Consider the following 16,931-nt stretch of genomic DNA (forward strand, 5'->3'; position numbering starts at 1 on the left):
GAAATTATTCTATAGATTTATCCTTACATTAAAAGTGATATATTCGTTTTCCTTTATGTTCATTGTATATTCTTTCAAATTGTATAAAATAAACAGTCAATTATAATTTTACAAATCTCTAATTAATATATATATATTATTGCTTTTTTTCATATATAAAATAGTTTTATAATGGATATGATGTACATATATTTTTATTAAAATTCTGCTATCTATAACTAATTCTAAAAATATTTATTTTATATATTTCCGTTGTGCATTCAATATAATAAGAGTTATTTTGATTTAAAAAAAGTAGGACATTTTATAATGATAAAATTACTTTTTAATGCAAGTTTATTTAACATAAAACTCAATAGATCTTTAATGTGTTAATATAGGATACTTATTGAATTTAAGGGGGTTATATAAAGAAAGAAAAAGATACATATTTCAATGTCTTATAACACGTGGGATAAATTAGTAATAAACATTTTTTGAGAAAATTAATATAATAAAATATATAAAGAGATAATATATTATAAGAAATAAAACTGTTATTGTAGAATGTTTAAGGGAAAATGCTTTCATGTATAGGCATAAAGTGTTCAAAAATGTATAATAATATATAAATAAGAAACCCGTTTATACTAATACATTCCATTACATTAAAGGCGGCTATTAATTTGTTTAAAAATATTAATATAATTTATCAGAAAACAAAACGAATATTTGGGATGATGAGTGTTATTTATTACAAAGGTTATATGTAATGTTATATTTTGTATTACAACATACCAATAGTATAAAATAAACAATATGAAATAATATACAGCATAATATTTACTTTAATAAATGAAAGTTAGAAAGAAACATTACCATTGCTATAATACTATATTAAAAAGTACATACATTAAAATTTATAATATTTTCAAAAACTGTCTCATAATTTCATCTTATAGCGAATGAACATAAACATTCATTATAAAAAAACATGTATAGAAGCTTAAAGTTCACATAATCATAAATGCATCGTTTACTCATGTACAATTTATAACTCGTTTATATTAGTAATATAATTATATTTAGAAATTTAAATATATCAATAAAATATTGTTTAATAAAATAAATGTGATAATAATTTTGTATATATAGAAAAATATAAACATTATACAGTTTGTGTATATTTTATATATAAATTTTAAAACAATTTAAATTTCATACATCATAAATAATTAATAATATAAAATAAACAATTTTAAATTTAATATTAAGTAAAACATATTATTATAAAAATAAATTAAAATAATTAATAATAAATAAAATATATTATAAATTAATTAAATAAATATATTATTATAATGGGAAATTAATAAATGAAGTATATATAAACAATTAATGTATAATTAATTAAATAAAAATAAAATATTAAATAATAAATATATATAATTAAATAATAAATTAAATATATATAATTAAATAATAAATTAAATATATACAATTAATAAATAATTAAATGTATATAAACAATTAATGTATAATTAATTAAATAAAAATAAAATATTAAATAATAAATATATATAATTAAATAATAAATTAAATATATATAATTAAATAATAAATTAAATATATACAATTAATAAATAATTAAATGTATATAAACAATTAATGTATAATTAATTAAATAAAAATAATATATTAAATAATAAATATAATTAAATGATAATTTATTAATATATTAAAAGAAATAATATTAATTAAATTTGAATCTAATTATTAAAAATATATTAATTGATTAATTTAAAATAAATTAATAAAACATATAATTATATTAATTTAATAATAATATATAATATTTGTTTAATTATATTTTTAAATATACTATTAAAAAAATATATTATTAAAATAAATAATCATTTTAGACAAACTATTTAAAAATACATATAATTTAAATTAAATAAATATATATTTAAATATAATTATTATATTAAATAATGAATTAAATATGTATTTATTTAATAATTATAATATTATAATTAATTTAAATTATCCAATTCGTTATAATTTAATATAAATAACATATTTAAAGTTAAATTTAATATATATTATTTATATTATTAAATATATTTATAAAATAAATATATATTTAATTCATTATTTAATATAATAATTATTATTTTAATTTATAAAAATATTTATTAATTTTTAAACATTATTAAATTATTTATGTTAATATTATATTAAAATATTTTAAATATTTAATTTTAATTATATTAATATAATATATTTTATTATTAATTTATTTAAATGTTTAATATTTAAAATAAATATTAATATTATTTACATTTAAAATTTATTTTATTTTAATTACATTTAAGAATTTTAAACTATTATATTATAAATTTATATTTAAAATAATAAAATAAAACCAATATCACAAATATATATGGATTTCTTATATATAAATTATGTATTACAATATAATGCTTTGTTTGCTTCTCTTTCAAATAAATAATATTAATATATTTTTTAGTAAATATTTAAATATGCTTCACATAATTATTTACACATAAATTTAATAAAAATAGTCTTATGCAAAATATTTAATTAATATACTATTGTTTTTTTGTTCCTGTTTTATGAGCATAAGATAATACTAAAAAATTTTTTGAATGGTTTTATTTTCAACAATATTATAAATTGTTTTAAAACTCAAAATGTTATTCCATTACCTGTTTTATATCACAGTAATAAAAAAAACAATGGTTCAAATTATATGAATTGCACATAAAATACTTAGCATAATAAAACGTGTCTCATTTGTTCATTAGCAAAATCCTTTCATTGCACTCTAAATTATGTATTGTTAAACTGTAATATATGTTTTTATATGTTTATAAACCAAAAGACAGTGATAATTAATAAATTTTTAAAAGAATTTTAACATACAAAAAATAAAACAATATCTATAGTTTCTAGCATCTAAAATAATATATTGCTATATATATTTTTCGCTTTTTATAATGAAAAAACATTTCTTAAGGCATTTAGAAAAATAAAATTGTATACTCTCTAGAGCTAAGACAGGCGGACGAAACAAATGATCCACATTAGCATAGTGTTATAAATGCTATAACAAAGTTTAATTCCCATTGAAGCAAACTATAATAGCACACTAATTTTTAATATGCATATCACAATTCATTTTTTTATATACAAAAATTATTTTTTTTATAAACCTCAATCGCGTAATTATAATAGTGAATAGCCCATTTTATGACCAAAAATGAAAATAAAGACAACAAATTTTAAAATAAATCATATGTATTAAAAATTATAAATAGAAAAACACGTAAAATATAAATTCAGGAATGTTACATTGAACTTTTATCTTTTATATGAATAATGTATTTAATGAAAAAACATCCCTTATTGGTTAATTCTTATCATATAAATATTTTATTAAAAATATAAAACACGAAAATCATGCACATATGTGCATGGTGTATATTAATAACAGTTTTTTATAATTTATTCCCATGTATCTCACTCTAACAAAAGATCTCAAAAAGGTAACATTTCTTTCATCTACACAAAAAACAATATATATTTTAATTTAAACCTGTTTTATAATATACATTAATGTTGAAACCCCTTATTTTGGTATTATTCTTAAGCATAAACAAGAAAGAAAACTTAAAGAATTTATGATTTAAATATTATGGATACTTTTTTTTAAATAAAAAATGACATTACATTAAGATTTTGCTTTATATATAATAGTCATAATTTGATATTTTTAATTAATTTTTTTTATATAGGTGTTATATTATTTCATTTTTTACGTCTTATAATTCTTTTACTTGAAAATCAAACATCTTTTGAAATCAAAAAAATTATGTTTATGAAAATGAAATTAAGACAATCATTTGACAAAAGTTTTATGTAAGAAATCTTCTTAAAATTTCCTATCCTATGCTTATGGAAACTCCACTATCAAAATTAGCAAGATATTTTTACTTCATTTAATTTATCGATATATTGTATATACATATTATTCAAATGAAATAATAATATAAAAAATATTGTTCTAAGTTGGTATTTTCCTTAATATATTTTAGAGATATGATTACATGTACAAAAGGCATAATTTGTACGTTATCTCCCATTATTAATTTTTTATCTTAACAAAAAACTATAGTTTTGCATTGTATATAAAATAATAAAAAGTAATGGTTAAATTACATTTTAAATATTATACCCATTTAAAAAAAATTTTGAAATGTAAAATATTTAAAAAAAATATTTAAAAACATCCTTTAAATATATAGAAAGGTTTTGTCTACATATAATTAAGTTTAGTATTTTAATATTTAAACAAATGACAATTATTAAAAATGATAAAAATATATCCTTACCCTTTTAGTAAATATGTCAAATCATTACCAGATCCTCCACCTTATAAATCACGAGAAATAAGGAAATTTGAATGTAAAAAATATGAAAATGATTATAATTGGTTGCTTGAAGCCAAAAATAATCTAAAAAAATGTTTCCATCTGTGTAATGCATGTTCAAAAAAATTTAATTATATGAGGTGCTTGGTAAAAAACTCAAATGTACACTATGAATATATTTTGAACGGACAAATTTTAAAGAATACAAAAAAATATGATGATGAAAAGGAGCATAGTGGAAATATATATAATAAAAACTTGTGCGATGATAAAAATATTGATATTCAATCCCATGATGTAAAAAGCAAAATACTTAAGATAACTAATAATCGATTGAAAAATAGTATGCAAAGTAATAAAACGATCCTAAGCGAAAAATCAATAAAAGACAATAGTATAATATTTAGTAACTCTTTAAATCCCAATGAAAATGGTTCTTTATCATTTAATGATGATGTGTTTATATTCTTAGATAGTTATTCAAATTATCACAAACAAAATGAAAATACTTACCATAACACAAAATTACAAAATATTAGCTGTTTAAAATATGCTGATAATATGCCACCACAGTATGAAATTGATGATATGATAATACATATAAAAAGATATTTTAAAAACGAAATTTCATATTTTGCTTGTAAGCATCTTACAATGGATGATGTATGTAATTTGAAGGATGAAAACAATAATTATGATAATATAAGTGTATATATCTATGATAATAATAGGGAGCATTATATGAATGATTGTATGATAAATATGAGCGAGGGGAGCGAAGTGTATGATTTATCACAGCTGGATCCTATGAATATAATTGATGGAAAAGAAGAATCTATCTCAAATAATTTTGATCCCATATGGATGAAACAATATGGAAATAAATATTTTTTAGACAAAAATGATTTAAATGAGCATACTGAAGAAAAAAAAATAAGTATTGAAAACATTAATGAAAACGACAAATTATATAATATTTCCTATTTTTACAATAAAAATAACTTTGACAACTTAATGAGCTTAAAAGGCATAAAACATAATGAGAATTTCATAAATAATATTTACGAAACTGAAATCGTTGGTAAAAAAGTTGATGACTCAAAGAATCATGTAACTATAAAAACTGGCAAGGAATCAAATAGTGATTATGAGGATAATTCAAATATAAGAAACTATGAAATAGAAGTAAAACCCTTTAACATAGATGAAACAGAAAGAATTTTGAATTTAAAATTATTAGAACATATAATAAAAAACAATGTTCCAAAAAAAGATAAAGAAAATGAATTAGACATAAGAATGAATATTCCATATTTTCATGCTAAAGAAAATCCAGAAACTTTAAAAAAAAAAAAGATAATAACATGTTCGAATTTTGATGCATTATGTGCAAAGGAAATATATGATCATACAAAAGATAATAAATCAGAACAAAAGGAAGTTAAAGACAATAAAACATCCTTAAATAAGAAGATAAATAAAACTGAAAACACTAAAATTGTAAACTCATATAATTTGAACGATTTATGTGAAAAAAATTGTATCTCCGATGTAAATGGAGATAGTATAACTAAGATTAACAGATATAAGATGAAAAATGGAAAAGGTGATAATATTGATAAAAAATATATATATGATAAAAATAACTTTAGTGAAGAGCTTAATGATATTAATAATTGCGATAATGCTAATCAAGATGATATTAATATAATTTCTAGAAATAATACATATAATTCATTAATTGAAAAATATGAAGTGGATTTAAAAAAATATGCCAATTGTACAGATTCTCCGAGTAAAAATAATATTAAGGAAACTAATTATGATAATACAAAAAGATATAGTTATCACTTAAACAAAAATAATGTATCTGTATCTACAAAAAAAGAAAATACTTCGTTAATAAACTTTAATAAAGCTATATCAAAATGTATTAATAAAAAAATTAATTTAGATAAATTAAATAACAATGAAAATGAATTCTTTGGAAAATACAAACTAAATAATAATTATTTAGAACACAAAGAATCTATTGATAAAAATAAGACAAAAAATAATGACCTATATTCCATATACAAAAAATCGAAAGAAATGCGTGAACACGAATGCAAGAAATATATAAATAAAAACATTTCAAATTACAAATTAATATTTGATAAAGAAACCGAGGGGAGAAAAGGAGATGGAAAAAATGACCCAAGGAAAAACATTAGTAGAAAAAAAAAGCATGACACAGAACTGAAAAATAAATTAAATAACATCTTAAATATATGCTCCATTCCTAATAATATAAATATTCATAATAAAATATCTACATCTGATGTAGAAAAAATAAATTTGGATAGTAATAAGATAGTATACATTAACAATAACTATTTTTTTAACGTTAAAAAAAATAATTATATTGATAAATGCGATACAGAGACTGCAAATAATGTAATGAATTATAATATTCAAAAAATAGATTTTCAACTTTGTAAAAATAAAAACGATATTTATTGTTTTAAGTATATGAGCAATGTTTTATCAAATAATGGTTTGTCTAAAGAACCGATTCTTAACGAGGAAGTTGAATCAAATATTTTAAAGGGTAACTGCGATAAATTAAATGAAATACGAAAAAAAAATTTATTAAAAAAATACTTAAATGAAGCTTTGAATAAAAACAATTTACATTCTATTAATGGCAGAATTAATAATGTATCAAATATTAATAGACAAAATCTAAGTAATAACAAAAAAGGGAAGAACATATATGATAAAAACTGTATACACATAGAGAAATTTAAAAAGAAAGAAAAAATTGAAGGCAATTTATATATAAAACACAAGTTTAATGAAAATCATAAAACTAAAAAGAGGAATATTAAATTAGAAAAAGCCCCTGAATCGCCACAAGAACAAGAAAAAATACCGAAACCATTAGCTAGCCAACTAGAAGTTAATTCATCTTCACATTTAAAAAAAACACCATCTTATCCATTTGAAGAAATTAATTAATAATTTGTATGTAATAAATACCTCATTTATTCTTTGTTTGTAAGATTAATCCATATATATATATATACAAACAAATAATATAATATTTAAGACCCATCTTAAACCCTAAAAATGTAATAAAATTGTTTATGTTAAATTGTAAAATCACAATAAATGCATGTATATATATGTAAATGTCTTTTTTTAATTTTGTGTCAATCGCTATTGTATATGTTATTTTTTGATTGTCTTGTGTCATTTTTTAATTAACGCACGTTCTCATATTTCTGTTAACTTTTTGGAAAAGAAAACACATTTTAACTATAGAAATTATAGAATTATTAAGACGCATTAATATTTATAGAAATCGCATAAAAATAATACATTTATATGCTTTTTAATTTACAAATATATATATAGGATAAACCCTGAGTTTTAAATCATTTATAAACATTAAATAAAATTAATAAAATAAAATGATAACCAAGTAGCTTCTTAATTTTATATAAAATAAACAAAACTTGTTAAAGGGTTGGAAAAAAATTTTAATATATAAAATACTAGTAGAGACTATACTTCATGATAATAATATTATTACTATGTATTTAGAATACTATATCCTTTAGATATATTCTTTATTGTTATTCAAAATAAAGAATGCCCGAAAATTTTACAAAATTCCACAAGATTAAACTTGATATTACTACTTATAACGGTAAATTATAAAGACGTTCTAACAGCATGAGTGTAATTAATCAGACATGCTGTGAACTAAAAATGTAATTGTCTTATTATATTTTATGAATATGATCTTCAATTTTAGTTTTTTTATGTTTTTTACATGGATTTAAAAAGGATAATATACAAATTAAATTTAAATAAATATAAAACTAAAACATAAAGAAATAAAACTCAAATAATAATAATAATAAAAAACATAAAAATTATATAAAGAAATTTTTTTTTAAATAAAATCCTAAAAAATGGAAAAATATTTTGTTATCAACTAAACTGAAAAAAATATATACTTATTAATTATGTTTGAATATTAAAATCATGATATTCTGTCCTATAATTTCAAAAAATTATATATTATATGATGTTATGTATATAATATATATCTTTTTTAAAAATGCTATTTTATTGTTAAAAAAATTATCACTATTTCATCTTAACGATAACGAAAAAAATTAATTTTGAACGGGTAAACAACATACATAATCAAATCGGCTCCTTACTCTTATATTGCATATTGTATTATATTATATAAATTTGTATTTAATTTTATAATTATTGTATTATCTTTCTACACAACATAACCCCTTTCGCGTAATAATTCTTTAGCCTTTTCAGAAAATACAGTATCGGATGGTCCAGCAAATTTTACATAGTGTGCTATTTGATTCATTGACCAAGATGATGGAACTTGGCCTCCAATATTCATTTGGAAATGTCCTTCATTTATTATTGGATTTACTTGATAATTGGTAACATATGGAGTTGCATCGTTATTTGGACTTCCTGGTATTATTTTCATCCCGTCTGGTATGGGGATTTCTTTATTTGGTGGTAAAAATCCGTTGAATTCGCTTTCCATTTTTAAAAAATGTTATGGATTTATTTGTATAAATATAATATGGTATGTTATTTTTATAAAAAAACGATTATATTGTTTAAAAAATGTTAAGATTATATTAAAGAATAAAAAAAGAAAATGTTTGAAAAATCGAAAAATAATAAGGTTAATCACAAATTTTAAATTTTAATACGTCTTTAAAAAATTATCAAATTTATAAAATTTAAAATTTAATATATTTAAAAAAATATTTAAATAAAAATATATATTTAACTTATAAAAAAAATATACATATTTTAGCATATAAATATGAAGCCATTAATAATATGCAAAACAGCTGATTGGCTAGCTAAACATATTTTGGGGGTATCTAAAAAATAGAATTAATCTATATATATACATGCAATAACAAAAGCCTTTTTTAATATTTCTCTTTATAATATATGGGAATTATATTTTACTATATTTTCATTATTCATAGTGATATTTTAATAAAAAAAAAAAAAAAAATACATAATATTTAGCTATACCCATAAACATATTATTGCCGTTCATAAAAAGTAAAATAACTAATAATTAAAATAAATATTTTTTTATTTTGGCACTTTTGAATAAAATAAATTTCTGTAAATGCTCTGCAAGGCTATATCAAATTGTAATATACATAATATATTATATATATTGTTAAACATACGCCATAATATTATTTAACGTTACATGTTATGGTAAATAGCTTTTTTGAAAAAAAATAAAAATAAATAATGATCAAAAAAAAAGAGAAAAATATATATAGTAAACCAAAAAGCATTAGATTGGCAATATTTTAAGGTATTTTAAAGTGAAATAACTAAAACTGCATGGGAAAGCTTACTATATTAAATAAGACATTCGTTAATTTTATATATAAATATAGTCACATTTAGTAATGTTATATTAACTTTTAATGTATATAAAATGATAATGTCGTTCATTTATATTAATTTTTTTAATAACTATCAACATACATATTTTACTTTAAATTATTTGGCATTTTCTATATGCATAAGACTTATTGTGGTATTTATGTTAAATTTATTTTTTAAATATATTTATTGAATATTACTTCATATAATTTTTTTTTTTCGTTATATATAACACACATTTAAAGAGAGTTCCATATTATGAATAGCATTAAATTGGTAGTGTATTGGGCATATATGTTTTAACTGATGTTACTATAAAGGAAAACGAGTTTTGGGAACGTTTAAAATAATATTTATTGTTGACATATATATACGCGAAAATTTATATCCTTTTTTAATTTTATCACTGCAATATAAAGCGCGATGTGAAATTTCTTTTATATGATTAATAAAACCATTTAATTCGTAATAATAAACACTAAATGTTTATATATTATGCAAAATGTAATAGGCAAATTCAATTAATATATGTTAATTATATCCATGGCTTTTATTCATATATATTTAATAACGCTTTATGGAAACAACAATTTAAAGATATCACAATTTTTATATGTAGACAATATCTTTTCAATCTTCTCATAGTAATATGAGCAATTATTATTGACGCTTATATATTTATTATTTCGGTTTTATATCATGTATTACGAAAATTTATTATAACAATATTACTGGAAATATTATATTCTGTATATGCATTTTTGAACATGTAAAAATACAGTTTTTAATTCACCCCTAAAAAACAGTATAATATAGGGTGATCGTTTCAAATGATTAGCAGCTAAAAATTGTTAACTTTTAGTATATATATATTTATGTATTCTTTTCGTCATAAATCAATGCAAATATATGCATATGCGTAAATAAAATTCAAATTTTGTACACAAAAAAACAAAAACAAAAAAGAAAATACGACTTGCATATTTATATTATATAACAATGAGTAATATATACAAATATTTTTATATACCCACATATATTTTTCTATATTGAGAAACAATAATTCACAAATGAATAAACAATTGTAATTTTGTTTATAAAGGACAAATGCATGCATATATATGCAACAAAATTTGGTGCACATAAACAAGTTGTATGAAAGGATTTTCGAAAAATCTATCAAAAACAAAAATAGAACTGAATAGTATAAAATTATGTATCATTTGTAAAAAATATATATATTTATTTATTTATTGATACGAAAATCCAATTTATGGATAATATTTAAAAATTAAGACCTTTTTTCTTGCTTTTTTTTTAGTGTGCTAACACTATCTTCATTCTGAAGCTCAAATAATTCATTTAATGAAACAAATTTTTCAACTGTTAATAAATTATCATCAATAATTTTTCCATTAATTTTCTTAACTATAATTTTATCATGAATTAATCTCAATGAAACCTCTGTTTTTCCGAAATGATAAACACCTCTTCTTATTTTTTCCCATCCGATTTGACTATTATGAGTATTATGCCAATCTTGTAACTTCCTGTCTATAGGATCAGAACTAGTAGTAGAATAAACCTTTTTGGGTTTTCCTAAGCGTATATTAATGCATGTTTTGGGATTTTTAAAGGATGTAGACGGTTCTTGATTTTTTAATGAAGAATTGTATTCTTTTTTTTTTGTTAATTGTGTTTTTTTTGATGGTAATAAAACCATAGTACTTTGTTCCTCATTTTTATTTTCATTTTGAAGTTCAATGTCTAATTTTTCTCCCGATTTTATTCCATTTAATTCATTAAAAACGCTAATAGTATTTTTCTTATTGTTTTGTTTTCTATTTGCCTTTTCTAATTTTTTGTTTTGTTTTAAATTAATACCATTTTCATTGTTATTATAAGAAACACCCTTTAAAGTAAACTCATTTCCCTTTACAGAAGATCCAGAATTATTTTCATCATAATATTCATTAATAAAAGAATTATAACTATCTTCATAGTTATCGTCATTATCGTATGATTTAGTATTTCCATGAGTTTCTAAATTTCCATTTTTCCCAAAACTGAAATCACTTTCTATGTCATTATTATTAATGCTGCTACTGTTGTTATTACTATGATTTTTATTATTTGATAAATTGGGGGAAGAAATAATTTTTTGATAATCCGGAGTTGAATTAACAATTCCTTGAGATGAATTGTCTAACAATGTCTTTAAAAATTTTGCCTCCTGTTCTAAAACATCTTTATTTTTATTAGGTACAACAGTGATCGTTAAGTTTTGAGGTTTTCCTTCTGGAATTAAATATGATGGCAATCCATATATATTTTTAGTGTTTTTATTATTTATATTCAAAGATGAAAAATTATTAGATGGTGGAATAAGTTTTGTCGAAAAATTAGGAGGTTGAAAAAAAGGAGATGACGATGTTGATCCTAAAGGAAAGGGAAATTTTTCTAAAGTATCAATTTTCATATCATGGTTTTCTCTTTTATCTAATGGTTGAATATACGTTCCTACAATTTCTGGTAATCCTAATTCATAAAAATGTTTTATATTTTTATTTCCATCTTGCTTATTGGCATTTGGCTTTAATTTCCCATGTTCATTTTCGAATATACTTGTATTATTCCTTAGAGTAGCATTAGTCTCTTTGCATAATTTTTCCAAATTTAATGATGGCTCTACTGGTTTTGGTAATATATTTAAAATATTTTTGTTTAAGTCTAACATTTTTAAATGACTTGAATCCAAATATTGATAGTTACTATTTTTTACATTTCCACATGACTCATCAATTTTTTTCGGATTATTTAATTGTAATCCAAAATTTGTTTGTTCATTATTTGTTTTGTTCATCATAGGGGAATTTTTTTTTAGGAACATGATATGATTTTCAGCGCTAGTATTTTTTTGGAGTGTTGGTTTCATATTTTTGTAAAGGAAAGTTCTTAAATATTTATGGTTTGTTTTATTTTAAATATTTTTTTAATTAGTGTTGAATACTCAAGAGGTATTTATTTGTCTTATGATTGCCACATATATATATTTGTTACAAACTTTTATATATGTACTTATAATGTAATATATTTTATAGGTTTAAAATTTTGCTAAATAAATAATAATTCAACTATGAATTTTTAAGGATTTATTTTACTTTTATTTGAAACAAATACTTAAATATATAGGAGAGAAGGCACATAAAAGATAATATATATTTATTCCTATTTTAACTCAATTTTATTATGCTCCAAAGAATAATTAAAAAGCAATTTACAAATAAGTGCTAAGCCTTAAATTAGAAATAAAAACAAAAAATTATATTTCATTTATTCGATGAAATTATTACAATAGAAAATCCACAATAAATAACACAGTATTTAATACTTATAGACATGTGTGTATATATATACAAACCTTTTTATATAGAACAAATGAAAATGAAATTTTTTTTGAATTAAGCCCATATATAAATATATATATTTTTTATGCAAAAAGGTTATATGCATTAATTAAAAAATACACATTTTTTTTAGTTATTGTCATTCATTTTCAATATATATATGCATATATTTATTATATAGGGACGATCATATTTTGTAGAATTTTATTCCGTTAAAATTTAATAAAAATATAGGAAAACAGCTTTATGCATATGTTGTAGAAATATTTTGAACTTTGAAAATCTGCACACACTATTTTTAGGAAATAAAAAATAAACAATAATATATCCATTTATTTTTATTGGCTTCAATTACATGTATGCAAGTTTCATCATAATTTCCATGTGCAAATATTCTACACTTTAAATGCCGATATAGTATATTTGTGTTTTTATATATTGAGTTAGATATAGTAAAAGAAGGAAAGAAACGAAAAGGTCCATTTGAAGAGCACATACTTATCAAGAAAGAAATAAAATAAGAAATTAAAATGTAACCTGCATATGATATACACACATTTTCCATTATTAACAAAATTAATATTTTTTCATTTTTCATGACTTATGAATAAAAACTTAAAACAAATTTAGTTTGAAATGCTTCCATGTAATGGTTATAGTGTAATGGCTTATAATATAGTTTTCTAACATTTGTATTATTATTTTTTTATTAGTTATTGGGATTAAAATGTGTTATATCATATATGCATACATTTTCCGCCTTTTTTATAATTGTATTTTTATTTATACATAAAATTTACATTATACTATATAATATTGAAATATCAAGATTTTATTTATTTTTGTATATTAGTAAATTTCTGTATTTTTTTGTTTCATATTATATGTATATATCTATGTTTTATTCTAGATGGAAAACTAATTAAAAGTATAGTAATTATACATATATATCTTTTATTCATAATATTTATAATTTTTAAAGAATACAAGTTTATCGATATTATAAAATTATATTTATATAATATATTTTTTTATATTACTATTTCTTGTTCGACAATGTCGTTTTTAATTTATTTCCCTTTTTATACATTATTTAGTGTTTAATAGATCACATATTACTAGATTTAATTTTACATATGTTATTTTGTTTTCGCTTTAATTTTATTACTTTTTCTTTTTATTCAATATGTTTATGAATAATTCGTGGAAAATTATTATTACATTGTGTAATGATTAGGGAAAAAATATAAATAATTATTATATATACATATTCTGTTAATTAATGATCATGAGCATGCCTCATCATGTTTTTATCGTTAATTTTATATATTAGTTATATATTTAATTTGTTTTATGTATATATATATATGTTGGTGGTATATAGACTTTATGATATACCAATAAGGATACAACAAAATATGACAGTGGAAAGAATAACTTACAAACATATAATTTATTTGCATTAAATTATGTTTTAATAATATTAAAATTTAAGAAAACATAAAAAAATAATGAAAAAAAGAATTCCTCTAATCATAATATGGGGAATCTTCTAAATAAAATTATCTTTAATGCTCCGCATGAAGGGCTTTATGAAAAATTAGATATAGATTTTATTTATATTGAAACAGAAGATAACGAAAAAATAGCAGCACATTATATTAATAGGTATGAATAACTATTACATATATATGTTCAAATTTAATATAACTATAAATATTTAACAATACGCCTTTTCAATTTGTTCATATTAGGAATAACTTACTAACAATTTTGTTTTGCCATGGAAATAGTGAGAACATTTATATGTTATATGACTATTTTTACGAAGTATCAGAAACATGGAATGTAAATATATTATTGTATGATTATCCTGGTAAAAATAAAAAAAAAAGACAATGAAAATTTTAAAAACTGTAAAATATTATTTTGATATTTTTTTTAGACCTATAAAATTTTCTTTCTATTTTATGTCTTTATATTTGCATATTTATTATTTTAAATATGAAATTTATTATCGTTATATTTATTTTTTTTTTAAATATATAATTCAAAAAATACAAAGGATATGGGGAAAGCACAGGAATAGCAACCGAAGAAAATATGTACAAAAGTGGATATGCAGTTTATGAGTAGGTTTTTTTATCATTTTTAAAAACATAAATACTATTTTTTTAGTGACTATTTATTTTTTATTTTTTATTTCACATACAGCTATATGGTAAATACTCTAAACATAAAGCCAGAAACCATTATTTTATACGGAAGATCTATAGGTTTGAAAAAGCTTACATTTCAATATATATATATATATATATATATATATATAATATTGTTTTTTTAAATAAAATTAAATACACGATACAAAAAATAATTTTAACTCCATTTTCAGGATCATGTGCAGCTGTGGATATAGCGATTAACAGGAAAGTAAAAGGAGTAATCCTACAAAGTGCTATATTATCTTTATTCAATATATGTTTTAAAACTAGATACATTTTACCATTTGATTCCTTATGTAACATTAAAAAGGTGAGCTACTTCTCTATCTTTCTATATATATTACAAATAAGGAATTATATCGAAATATGAAGAAACATGTATTATTATTTCATTTTTAATTTAGATTGATATGATACCATGTTATGTCTTTTTTATTCATGGAATGAATGATAAAATTGTCCCATTTTATCATGGATTAGTAATAAATATTATAAAAAATGGAAATTCATGAAAAAAACAAGAATCCCAAATTAATATGATCGTTATAAAATAAAAAAAAAAATTCAGTTATGCATTAAATGTTTATATATTAAAATATAATAATATAACTATACATGGAAACTTTCATTATTCTTTTTATAGGCTCTATATGAAAAATGCAAAATGAAGGTGTGCCCCTATTGGGTTGCCAATGGAAAACATAACGATGTTGAATTAATTGACAATAAAAAATTCAACGAAAACATCAAGTTTTTCCTAAATTTTTTAAATAATTCATAAGAATGAATTTCCCCTTTTTTGTGGTTTTATTTGAACTTTTTTAAATGTGAAAGTTATCAAAAAAATATATATAATTTGCATGTTATTTTATTATTTTTTGTATTCAAAATATATGTTTATGTAATACCTTATTTTATTGTAATATTTTTTAAAACAAATACACTATATATCGAATAAACTGACATACATTATTTTTAATTATTTTATTGTTATAATGTGTTGAAATTAAGTTGTATCAAAAAACATGTTACAAGTATAAGCAACTCCAAACATGAATGGGGTATTATATATACGCAATTTAAAAGCTATAAACACATGAAGGATAAACTAATAAAAAACGTATATAATAATGCATAAATTTTAATTTTATTAAAGTTGGATAAATAAAAAATATTGTTGAAATTATTATTGTTAAAAAATATATATTTATACCTATAAATACAACTTATAATTCATTGTTACGCTTTTGCACAAATGGGATATGAATATAATACATATTTCCTATTATTATTATATGCATATATTTTATGATTTTTTAATGATATTTTGCCTTTTTTGTGTAATTTTTGCATTTTATTAAATGAAGATAAGTTTTAACTCTGAGTTAATTATTGTTTTACGCGAAAAA

The 16,931-nt window shown here is 19.7% G+C and overlaps 4 protein-coding genes across 4 annotated transcripts; 2 read left to right on the forward strand and 2 right to left on the reverse strand.

Annotated features, from left to right (window-relative positions):
* Positions 1-4,376: 4,376 nt before the first annotated feature.
* On the forward strand, positions 4,377-7,436 carry PBANKA_1225300 (conserved Plasmodium protein, unknown function; the record flags this gene model as incomplete). Its single annotated transcript, XM_034566323.1, has 1 exon — positions 4,377-7,436. One exon carries the CDS (start codon positions 4,377-4,379, stop codon positions 7,434-7,436), a length of 3,060 nt encoding a protein of 1,019 aa, XP_034422931.1.
* A 1,285-nt stretch (positions 7,437-8,721) lies between these two features.
* Positions 8,722-9,012, reverse strand: PBANKA_1225400 (IMC-associated apicomplexan protein; the record flags this gene model as incomplete). The annotated part of the gene is made up of 1 exon (XM_034566324.1): positions 8,722-9,012. The coding sequence occupies one exon, from the start codon at positions 9,010-9,012 to the stop codon at positions 8,722-8,724; it is 291 nt and encodes a 96-aa protein (XP_034422932.1).
* A 2,172-nt stretch (positions 9,013-11,184) lies between these two features.
* On the reverse strand, positions 11,185-12,828 carry PBANKA_1225500 (conserved protein, unknown function; the record flags this gene model as incomplete). The annotated part of the gene is made up of 1 exon (XM_034566325.1): positions 11,185-12,828. The coding sequence occupies one exon, from the start codon at positions 12,826-12,828 to the stop codon at positions 11,185-11,187; it is 1,644 nt and encodes a 547-aa protein (XP_034422933.1).
* A 2,012-nt stretch (positions 12,829-14,840) lies between these two features.
* On the forward strand, positions 14,841-16,303 carry PBANKA_1225600 (alpha/beta hydrolase, putative; the record flags this gene model as incomplete). Its single annotated transcript, XM_034566326.1, has 7 exons — positions 14,841-14,968; positions 15,055-15,176; positions 15,366-15,432; positions 15,515-15,576; positions 15,693-15,832; positions 15,927-16,001; positions 16,166-16,303. 7 exons carry the CDS (start codon positions 14,841-14,843, stop codon positions 16,301-16,303), a joined length of 732 nt encoding a protein of 243 aa, XP_034422934.1.
* Between the last annotated feature and the right edge of the window lie 628 nt (positions 16,304-16,931).

This window comes from Plasmodium berghei, assembly GCF_900002375.2.
Source record: "Plasmodium berghei ANKA genome assembly, chromosome: 12".
In the NCBI taxonomy this organism is placed as follows: Eukaryota; Apicomplexa; class Aconoidasida; order Haemosporida; family Plasmodiidae; genus Plasmodium; species Plasmodium berghei.